This window comes from Vigna unguiculata, chromosome 3 (genome assembly GCF_004118075.2).
Source record: "Vigna unguiculata cultivar IT97K-499-35 chromosome 3, ASM411807v1, whole genome shotgun sequence".
NCBI lineage: Eukaryota > Viridiplantae > Streptophyta > Magnoliopsida > Fabales > Fabaceae > Vigna > Vigna unguiculata.
This window is the reverse complement of record NC_040281.1, coordinates 59,322,130-59,334,628: the sequence shown is the minus strand read 5'-3', so window position 1 is coordinate 59,334,628 and position 12,499 is coordinate 59,322,130. Positions and strand designations below refer to the sequence as shown.

The 12,499-nt window shown below is 29.4% G+C and overlaps 1 protein-coding gene across 1 annotated transcript; it reads right to left on the bottom strand.

Moving 5' to 3' along the window:
- Positions 1-799: 799 nt before the first annotated feature.
- LOC114178383 lies at positions 800-6,450 on the bottom strand. The gene is made up of 5 exons (XM_028064248.1): positions 5,778-6,450; positions 4,988-5,091; positions 4,224-4,400; positions 1,391-3,231; positions 800-1,165 (listed from the first exon to the last, which is right to left on the bottom strand). Exons 1-5 carry the CDS (start codon positions 5,978-5,980, stop codon positions 1,019-1,021), a joined length of 2,472 nt encoding a protein of 823 aa, XP_027920049.1. The 5' UTR covers positions 5,981-6,450; the 3' UTR covers positions 800-1,018.
- Positions 6,451-12,499: the final 6,049 nt, after the last annotated feature.

The following is a 12,499-nucleotide window of genomic DNA, read 5'->3' as shown; positions in this document are numbered from 1 at the left end:
TTGAGCACGATCAATTATAACACGAAAGGGGTTTTCCATCAAACTATCGATCAACGCCATTTTACACCACTTAATGCCAATTGCTTCACATTAACTAGTGCTCAACGTCACTTTTTCACTGTTCAACGCTACTTGTGCAAGGGTTAGTGGTGCTCAACTCCATGCAATTCGACAACACTCAGTAATTGAAGCATTGGACGTAATTCCAGTGACACCTGATGCGAGTATTTGCTTAAAATTGATTCTTCCTCATCTAAAACATGCTCTCTTGAGTTATTGTTTGTTTTCCTCCACTAGAAATACTCCCTATTTATTTATTTCACACACTTAAACAAAGAGTTTAGAGATCAAACAAACATAAAACAACTAAAATATAAAACAATACAAAACACACTAAACTTAAGGATAAGTCAATATAAAAAGCTTGGAAAGAGTTTTATTCATGTCAATAAACATAGAAAAATAAGTAAAAATATATATTATCACTTATACACCCACTTTTATTTACATTCATTAAACGATCTTTAGTATTATTATTTTAATAAATTTTTACATATTTAATTACCAATTTATTCTTTACTATTTTTTTTTTGTTAAAACAATCACGTATATAACTCCCAGGGCTGTCAACATATATTTTTTCAAATAAAAAATATAAAAACATTAAAGAATTTAATATGATTGAATACATGTTTGATTCATTTTATACATTAAAATTTTGAGGGTATCCAGACTTGACCACAATTTAGTTTGCAACCAAGGTATGCCATGCAACGAAGCAAAATTATAATCATAAATAGGAATGAAACACCTTACTTTATTTGATGGTAACTCCAGTATTGGTATTTACAAGTCCATCACTGCAAATCTATGGTATTCGTGAGGTATATATAGAAGTGAAGCAGAAGAATCACATTTACTTAATTGCCACTAACAAATTATAATTACAATATACATATATTATATATATATATATATATACAACACACACAGGACAGAGGTCAATATAAGATTCGGCTCATATCTCAGACAAAAGATTGCTGATTTTACGTAGCTCCTTCAGAGCTGACATGGGAGAAACCTGCTCTTCACCAACCGCAACATTTTCAGACATGCTATCCAATGATGCTCCCTCTCCCCACTGTTGGAAAGCTTTCTCTATCACCTGCCACACAAAACTTCTCAGCATACATTTCATGTAAATAAAACTGTTTCTTTTGGTTCAGATTCAAAGCTAGACTACAAGATGTTACTTCTTATTTTGGTGCATCGGAAAAGGTGATTCTCTGTTGACAACTATAGAATTTAGACTTAAACCAGTCTTTAGATTGTAAGTTTTCACTCACTAACTAACTGATTTTGAGTGTGACAATGAGAAATAAGTATATACCTGGATATGCTCAAGCATTGACTGCCCAATATTCCTCATAGTGTCCATCATATCCTGCTCTGTAGAATCCCCTTTGCAACCAAGAGGACTACAATGCGTATTGGCTGTAGAAGAGGGTACTGTGTTGCTTTGATCATCACAACTGTTGGCAGGTTTTACTGCCTCAGAAGCATAACTTCCTTTCTCTAAAGTAAACTCGCCATTATTCCGCCCAAGCTTCCATAGCCACTGAAATTTGTTCAATTTTCTCTCCTTGGAATGCGTGGTTGAATTTCCAGCAGAATTAGTATTATTTCTCCCTGTTGTGTTTGATGCGTTCTCAGGATGATCAGAGATTGGAAGATGAGAGTCAAAGGGAGGACTACTAATTGATGCTTCACTAATTCCATCAAGGGATAAACTAGATCCGACACTACTCTTCTCACAGTCATTTTTGTGATCATTGGCCTCGTTAGGAGGGCTAGCTGAGCAAGACATAGCAGGTGAGTTTTCCACACTACTTGTGTTTTGACTAAGACATCTATCTGCAGGAGAACTACAGTTGCTGCATTCTGAACCGTCTTCCCGTTGCTCCTCTTCAACTGTTGCAGGTAGATTATCATTACTGTTGAGCTTTTCGGTATCTTCCTCAAAGCCAAGTTCCTTAGATAGATCTTCTAACAAACTGCGCCTAATTGGTGACTTGGATTCCTTTTTACCACTCCTAGACCTGGGTGAAGAGGGGTCAGATTCTGTTCTTCTCAAACTGAACTTTACCTTTTCTGTCCATCCCTTCTTCCGAGTTGGAACCTGTTTTTCCACCCCATCCTGTTTGAGTTCTTCAGCCTTGTGGACAACTCTCCACTTTTTTTCCCAGTAGCTCTCAGGTACCAGATTCATAGGAGTTTTCGGAGAGATTGATTCAGATGAAAGGGTGTTAGATCTTGCAATAACTGCTTTAGCCTGGTTATGATACTCGACGAATGAAGGCATCGACGATGATGAAATCTCAGTACTTAATGCAAGAGCCTTCAAGGATTTAGCCTTCTCTATTAGTTTTTCAATATCCGTGTTCTCAGGGAAGTTTAATAATCTCTGAAGACAGGTTGTAGGATTTTCTGCGGCAAGAAGTGAAGATCTTAAATGAAGCATCATTGCTACAGCCATAGCAGAGATAAATGCTCCTCGAGACGAATTGAAGATCCTAAAATTGTCCTCGGCATGTGTTTCCACTTTACTATTATCTGATAAAAAGATTTCATCCCAGATTATTAAAAGGTTGCTGAGTGAAAATTCTCGGCCAAATAAAACTCGCAACCAGCGGAGAGCAAAGTACTGGGGTTCAACGCCAAGATCAACAAGATGGGCATGCAGAGATGAATCCACATGAGACAACAAATGATACAATGCAGCGGAAGCTTCAATTACAGGAGGCAAGCCAGTATGGGACCCGGGCAAAGGGGAGTAAGAGAAGAAATCAATCATTGCAATTGAACCACGAGCCCCATTCATCAAAGCATCAAACATACAATAAGCATCATGTTCGATGAATTTCTCAGATAAAACAATGCCCAGTTCACCTTCTGCCCCATAAGCGTCACTTAGCAACACAATGTTCTGTATCTTAGGGTCAAGCTCATCAAGACTCTTGATTTTCATTGCATTTCCATTGGAGTCAATTCCATCCTCCTTCGAGTCTGAAGATTTTCTTAAATCAAAGTTATAAGAAAGATCATTCTCTTGACAAAGGAGGTCATCAAATCTGTCTGTGAAGTGATCTTCATACAGCTTTCGAACTTCTGAAAGACACTCCACATCATATTGAAGTACGTAAAGCACCGGAGCAAGTAATTCGTGCATTCCTACAAAATGAATGAATGAAATAAGCTCAATAGTATGAAATTAACTATTTGCATCATACATGCAAATAAATCAAAACAAGTTACAGGGGAACCTCAGTCAAACTAAGTTATAATTTACCAGCTAAAAGTTTTTCTAAAAATTTAATCTTGCAATAGAGAAGATAATGTTCACTATACATGCAGATAATGGAAAAGGAATCAATGCAAAAGTAGTTACAAACTGATGGGTCTTTCGAGTATGTATGATAGATATGTAATTAATGATCATTGTTGATATGCTCCCAGAGAACACAAAACTAGGTATGAGAAAACCGTATGATGTGCCTTTTTGTGATAAGTATAGTCAAGTTTTCATCCAATTACATGAGCTATCGTTAACTATATGAGGTTGGAAGGAAAAAATGAGACACTCATGATAAATAATAAGGCTTACTTGAGATAGAAAAAATGTTTTCAACAAAATGACATTAGCCTCTTATGTTTTTAGTAAAGTATCACTCACTTCCTTAATTTTATTTAAAACTACCAATATAACTCTTTAGATATTGTTAACATATGATAATTAAATTGTTTAATTCTTTTATAAAAAATTCTTAAATCTTTCTATCATAAAACTGTAACTTTTAATTTTCATAGTTTTCTTATTTAGTTTTTAGCCAAGAGGTTATTTTTAGGTAAAATAAGAGATGTTAGTAACACTCTATTAAGAATATAATGCGTGTGATTATCACTTTATTAAAAAGAGAGGAGTAAATGTCTTTTAAAAAGTAAAGGAGGTGTGATTGTTATTTTATTAAAAGCTTAAAAAGAATGAGTGTCTATCTTAAACTACAGGAGGTGGAAATGTGATTTAGCATAACTATTGGAGAAGATAATAGTTATTTCTGCTAGCTTCTCACAAGGAGTTGGAAGGAAAAACAAGACAACCATCCCAACATGTTCTCTTCAATTCAACATATTATCAACAAATGTTGCTTGGCAGAGGAATTTACCTTGTCTGTAACCACACTCTGGGTGTCTGTGACACCATAGTAATAAAATTCGTCTCAATATGCCTTGGCATCCTGGCGTCTGGAAATAGTTGCCATGTTCTGGGTATAAACGTGACAAATCCTGATCAATCATCTTCTCTATCTCTGCATTGCGAAAAAAGCGACTCCATGTACTGTCTGCAAATGGGAAAATTTGATATTAACGTCAACACAGACAGAGTTCAAATGGCAAGAGACTGAGAGGGTTAGACAGAGAAAAATCTACTTATATCAGTAATATGTATTTCAATACTTTGAGACAACAGTATGACAAGATATGAAACAATTTATCAGCTTGGCTTTCTCTGTCTGCTCCCTCTTCACCTCAATAGTTTAATGATTGTCATTATTTTTTTAGCTTAACATTTTCATGGGTTTGAAATGAGAGAGGAACATTGCTAAATATTCCTTTAGGGGGATATATATTTACAAAATCTTGGAAAATAGCAAATTTACAATAAATATATGATCTGTCAACAAATAAAATAAAAGGATACCAGAGGATGAAACTCTTATTAAACCAATGTCAGGAAAGGTGGAAGAAAATATTGTACATTAGCATTAAGATATCTAACTTTCTATCTAACTCAATATAAAGGAATTTATGAAAGTATATTGGCTAAATCACGGATTGTAATCAGATATAGATTCATCTACAAGTAAAGAGGTTTATCTAAAAGTGCAGGAATGGGGTGAGAGAATATCCATGACAAGCTTTGGTTTACCTGGATTTTGTGAAAGTGGGTTATCCATGACAAGATTGGGCGAATTACTTTCATCCTTTACAATATGAGGATCAACCAAAAGGCGCCCTCTCAAACTGGCATACCTGACAAGATTTTAACAGTCCATGTTAAAGAAGTACACCCCCAAACAATAGGAATTAACCGAACAAATATACATTTGCTTTTAATGCACAATTATGACAGACATCAAGAAACAGGTGGATCCAAAACTCGGTCCTGGCAACACTGTACAAGATACATGAGCAGTCAAGCGCCAAATCCATAATCAATGCCAACCAAAGAAACAGCTTTTTTTTTTTTTTTTTTATTTCAGCCAATAAAACAATACTTTGATACAAGATTATATCCGCCTGACAGGGGAACCAAAAAAATAAAGTATCTAAGCTAATTGGCCCAAACACGTATGTAAGCATTATCCATGAAAAATTGTCAAAATATTCTGTAATTTTTCTCTGTATATGCCCCCATTATAAAAAAAAGTATAAGGTGCACCCTTCACTTATTATTAAGAGTTGAAGGGGGCAAATTACACATGGTGACGATAAAAAATTGATATCATATAGCTACACGCTAAGTTTATCATCAACACCAAGGAAGTAATCTCAAACTCGTATAATTTTGGCTACAATACCTACCACTAACAATAAACCTCTCAAATAGGCATCAACCTTGAGGGATACAATTATACAAAACCAAGCATTGGATTAAAAAAAATTGCATCACCATAAAAGAAACTAATACGGTATGATCATTAAACTGGCCACTTTACCTCCTTCTAGAATTAGCTGTGGCACGACGAAGATCATCAATGGAAGAAGATGGCAATACCCCAAGATTTATACGCCACTGCAGACCTCTAAGATCCCCGAATCGCCGATTATCTGGCTCCGTTCCTGGAAAGACGATGTCAGAGGAAAAAGACAGCACCGACGATGATTCTAGCAATGGTGGATCCATCACAGCCGGTGGCATGATTGTCCGGCTACCCCTCACCGACCCAGATGCTCGAAACCAACGACAATCCAGATAAACGGGAAAATCAACGAAATTTGCTACAAGTTGTTAAGCGAATTGGTCTTTTTGCCGAATTGGTCTTTTTGGGAAAGCGAAAAATCGAAAATTTTGAGGTGGGTGTAGAAGGATAAGGGAGATTTTATTGTGGGGGGTAATTGAGAAGAGAAACGGTAAGTGGAGGGAAAAGGGGTGAACAGGGATATGAGAGTGTTGGCGGAGAAGGAGAAAATAAGGAGGAGAGTTGGATGTGTCTGTGCAGAGATTCTCTGCTTCTGAATGTGTCTGTTTTATTTGTTTCTCCCTTTGTGGGAAGAGACAGATAATAGAGAAGGGGAGAACAGGAAGTTTGTTGGTCCAGAGCAGAGGAATGAAATGGGAATAAAGAAGAAGAAGGAAGGAAAAGGCAATGGTGCAAATGTGTTGTTGGGAAGTAAGTTACAATGTATTGGATTTGGGGTTAATTGAGTTGTGCATTTTATTTCCATTTTCCCTTTTAGTCCTTCAGTAAGAATTTCTATCTTTTTTTCTTTTACATTTGGTCAACCATAATTACTCTCACTCTCCCCTCTCATCTCTCTCAACTGTTTTCTTTATAGTCAAAAAATAATAATACTCCTTCGTAATTAAAAATAAAAATAATGTTAAGTATATTTTTATTTTATGAATTTGAACGTTAAATTGACATTTGTCATTTTTATTTAAAATTTTGATAAAATTTGATATTAGTTTAAAATTAATAAATATATTTCTCTTGATTCAACTGTGTTAATATTTTTTTTGTTACATATTAAACATTCCTTCGAACTGTTATTTGAGTTCAAACACCAATCCAAAACACTGCTTCATATGTTAAAAACAAATTAATTCAATTGAATTATAAAAATTTTATTAGTTTATTTTTTAAGTTTGAAAATCAAATTATATAAAAATTTCAGACAAAAATAAACTCAAATTTTGCATTAAAATTTATAAACTAAAAATATATATTTAACCTCCGTAAAACATAAAAGAGACATTATAAGTGTATATACTAAATATTTAAAATTATAAATTTATAATTGTTTATATCTTACCTAGTTTCCTAATAGTATTTTTATTTTTTCAATGAAAGACTTATAAAAAATTATTTATTTTCTGTATTTTCATTTAGAAGTTTTATTTTATTAATTAATTAGAAAATATGATGGATGTAGTTTTTTACAATAAAAGTTGTTATAAAATTAATACAATTATAATTTTGTGTATATTGTTACTTTGTAATTAGATATCAATGTAAAAACTATCTCCATTTGTTTAATTTATATTAAGTATGGGTATTTATGTTGTGACATATAATAAACATTTTATTATTTTAATAATTATTTAAATTACGGTAAACTAATATATTATGTGATTAGATTTTTTTTTTTTTTTGTATTATGACATGTATGGCTTTGATTGAAATTAAATATTTGTTTGTAATAAAACACATTTAATACAATTTTTTGTGAATTTGATATTGTCTTGTTAAATATCTCCATGTATACATGTATACTTGCGGGATTGTTAAATGTTAATAATTGAATGAGCTTAAATTATCTTAAGTTTGTGTTATAGTTAATAATGAAGAGTAAAAAGAATAATAGACAATGGAAGAATGGGAACTTTTTTTTTATGTGTGTCTAATGAAAGAGTACGGTTATAAATACAAAATATAAGTTACAAATGATACAAATTAAATAATTTATATAAATATTTAAACTAAACTTTATAAAGAGTAAGTATATCAATCATACATCATACAAGTAACTGTATTAAATCAATAAACAATCATTAATTCATAACAGTTTGTTAATTAAAATATCTTCTTTTATATATGTTGAAAATTTATTTCAATATATATCCACTTATTGTCTTGATAGTTATTTTATAATTATATAATATTGTTTTAATGTATGAATCGATTCGGAATCATGAGATTAAGATTTAAATTTTGTAAAACTTTTCATTAAAATACATTGATATTATAATAAATTTAAGGTTTAAGGTCCTGAGTGAAATAATCTACAACAATAATAAAAAGAATTATTGATGGTAACGAATAATAAAAAATATTTTGTTTAACTTAAAGTGTAATTAATATGTATATTACTTATGTTTTAAAAATAAAATGACATAGAAGGACATGCAAAATGTAAATTAAGATCCATGGTACCGGAGATGTCTTAAAGATCAATTTAATAAGCCCGTTAAACAGTTTAGAGAACCTAATTAACTAAAATAATGAGTAATCTGAATTTATAAAAAATAAAATAAAATTAGAGAACCTAATTAGAGAAATGGTAATAAAAGAAACGTGAACGATATACATTTTTATAATGTATTCATTAAAGATTATAAAATTAAGAGCAAAAGTTATTAAATAAAATATATAGAAAATTAGTTTTTAGAAGAATAGGTTTGTTTAATTAAGATTTTTCGTGCATGTTTGGTTTTGTGTTGCATCCAAAGTTGCGTAACGCGAATTTATCTGTATTCCTCTTAATTTTCCTTTTTTGTGTTGAAACGTGTAATTCTTCCCTTCAATATTGCTCAAACTAGTTTTCAAAAGCTCTTTAATATGAAGGGATGGCTATAAAAACTTCTTAGTGATTGAGTGTCTCACACATCACATTCACTCGCTAATCATATATTTCTTTTGATTTAAAAAAAAAACATTAACATTTCACATGTTTTAAATAGAATGGAACTTAGTGATACTTACTTTTTCATTTTATTTAAAAATAACATACTAACTAGCGATTAAAGAAAACATTTGTAAATTTTAAAACATAAAAAATTAAATAAATTAATTATTGTACATTAAGAGGATAGAAAAATACGCATTAGCACCGAATAATTCACTCACTCATTATGAGAAATAGTTTTCTTTTGACCAAGAAAAGAGATGGTCTCACTAATTTCACAGTTTTTAAATTCTTTTCACATTTCTTGCGCCCCATTCATGATTACATTTGACCCCACCACCAATATAATTAATACCGTATTATATAAATATTATTATGAGTTGGTTTATATAAAATAATATATTTTTATTCAAATATAATATCTCAAATCAGTTAAAAATCATATAATTTTGAATTAGCTTATTGAATAAAACAAGCAACTAACATTAATATAAGTCATATCACAATTGTTTTAAGAAAAACATAACACAATTGATTTATTTTTTTATCAATATGATTATATATATATATATATATATATATATATATATATATATATATATATATATATATATTTGCATAATTTTTGTAAACCCACGTGTGATTGCAAAAATGGGCACCCATGAATTTGCATGCAGATCATAAGGGGTTTCTTCCTACATCTCTAAAAAGTTCTACATCTTCAAACAAATTTAAATTTTCTATAGTACCTCTTTAAATTCTTTGACTATTCAACACTAAAATTTGAAAAAAAAAATTCCTTTTGTCTCTGCGAAATCACGGGTTCTTTCATATTTTGAATTTCGGTAAAATCTTTAACCGGCTTTCAAAACTCGGTAAACAGTGTCAAATGGATTTGAAATTATGAACCGGCATTTGAAGTCCGATTAAGTGATTTAACGGAATTCAAAATCTATTTTCTTTGTATACCGACATTCGAAGCTTGGTTATAGAATTGTTTACCAGCATTCGAAGTCCCGTAGGTCTGCGTCTAACAACACCCTGTGTACAAAACTATTTGCTCGTGTTTCCTCTTCCTGTCTAGAGATACCAAGTGAGTGTGTGGAGGCTCCACGTGTTCTAACCGTACGTTTTGACAAAAATTTTAGAAATTAAACAAAAGAAAATATGTAAGAATAACATAAAATTAAAAATAATAATAACTATATATATATATATATATATATTACAAAATTAGAATTAAAATAACTTAATAATATTAATCAAATTGAAATTAAATCTTATATGTAAAATAAAAATAAAAAAAAAACTAAACTACGAAATTTTTCGTAATGCCGGTATATAAATATCAATTTTAAATAAAAAATAATTTACCAACTGAACTCGGTATATAATTTTATTTAATATAGTTATATATAACATAAACAATCTAAAATTAAATAATTAATATATAAATAAAAAAAAAGTTGAAATTAAATCTTATAAATAAAATCAAATAAATAAATACAAACATTAAAAACTAACAAATAATAAATAAGTAAAAATAACTTAAAAATAATTAAATATAATTAATCTCGATATTATAAAAACAAATATTTTAAATAAAAAAATATCATTATTAATTAATTAATTAATAAAGTAAATATAACTATAAAATATATAACTAAAAATATATGAAAAATAAATTAAAAATAAAGTAATAAAATGAATAAAAAAATAACAAATTAAAACAAAAATAATAAAAATAAATGTATGAATACTTAAGTTCAGAATTAAAAAATAATAAATATTAATAAAATATATTATAAAAACAATTAAAAAGGAACTTAATAATATTAATCAAATTAAAATTAAATCTATATATAAAATAAGAAAAAAAAACTAAACTAATGGAATTAGAATATGCGTATACAAATATCAACTTTAAATATAAAAAAAATAGTTACGAACCGGACTTCCACCGGTATATAATTTTATTTAATATAAAATCTAACATTAAATATATATAAATATAAAAAAATTGAAATCAAATCTTATAAATAAAATTAAATAAATAAATAAAAACATTAAAAACTAACAAATAACAAATAAGTAAAAATAACTTGAAAATAATTAAATATAATTAATCTAGATATTATAAAGAAAATATTTTAAATAAAAATTTATCACTATTAATTAAAAATTAACAAAGTAAAAATAACTTTAAAATTTAAAATAATAAAATTTTATTTAATAAACTTATATAAAATATAAATAATCTAAAATTAAATAATTAATACATAAATTATAAAATAATTAAAATTAAATCTTATAAACAAATTAAAAAAAAACAATAAAATTGAAATCATCAATCGGACTACTAATGTCGGCTCAAAAAAAAGGCTGATTTTGAATTTCGGAACCGAGCTTCAAATGCCGGTAGATAATTCAACCAGGCTTCGAATGCCGGTATACAAAGAAAATGGATTTTTAATTCTGTTATATCACTTAACCGAATTTTAAATGCCAGTTCACAATTACAAATTAGTTTGTTCACCGGGTTTTGAAAACCGGTTAAAAATTTTACGGGTTTCGAAATATGGTCTATCCAAATCCATTTTTCACTTCTACACAGTCTTTGAAACGATCCTATACATAATATATTTTTTCCTTCCTTGCATATTTCTTTAGTGCAGCGGTCAATGTAGGTTTGGATGCAAAAGGCCTCCTAGCAGCAGCATATTTCAAATTGGGGTACTCTGACTGGAAAACGTCTCTTTTAGTAAAGAAAAAGTGAAGGAGAGGGATTAAAAAGTGTTAGGGTGTGAGATTTATGACAGAACAGAGTCATAGAGAATCTTTTTTTAAACTTTTACTGCTGAATAGTCAAAAGGTTCAGAGAAGTACTATAAAAAATTTAAATTTTTTTAAGGTGCAGTAGAATTATTTGAAGATGTAGGGAGAAGCCCCCATACCACAATTGGATTTGCGCCTGCCATCTATGTAAAAGAGTTGTGGCCCTTTTCTTCCTGCACCATCAAAATTTCTAATCGTAATAGTGAGTTCCGAATTATCTGTTTCGGAATTTTTAAAACATAACTTAAACTTATCGACCAAAATGTTCAAAAGACAATTTTTGGAACAACATTTTTTAAATAAATTTTCCAAATCATATGAAATGCATTTCAGTTTAGAACAAATCTTCCTAAACAAGCTTTTTGAAACATAATTTTAAGAGCAAGTTTTTCGAGATATTTACGATGTGTTCTTAAATAAGTATTTTTAGAATGAACTTTTTTGAAATGAGCTATTCGAAACACATGAAATGTCTTTTGAAACACATTTTCCAGAATATATGAAATGTATTTAAAATGAGTTTTCTAAAACATAATTAATAGCTTTTTTAGAATGAGCTTTTTATAATAGATTTTTTTTTCAAACGAGTTATTTCTCTTTTTCTTGGCACAGCAGCGACAACTACGGGGCTAACAATAATAAATAAAAATATCAAAAAAAAAAAAAATTGTACCCACAGGTATATGTAGATAAAATTCGTAATGGATAGAAAATGAATATAGTAAATGATACCTGCGATGGGTACGAGTATTTTTATACCCGCATGTTAAAATAATGGGTACGGATATCATAGTATATATACCCATGGATATATGTACCCGTTATACTCTAATTTAAATTAAAAATTTTAAAAATTTTAAAAATGATTAAAATATTAACATATTGATTTTGAATGAGTTATTTTTTTTATAAATTAGTTTTTAAAAAAATTCATTTATTTGTAAACTGTCATTCAATGCTATTTAAATGAGTTATT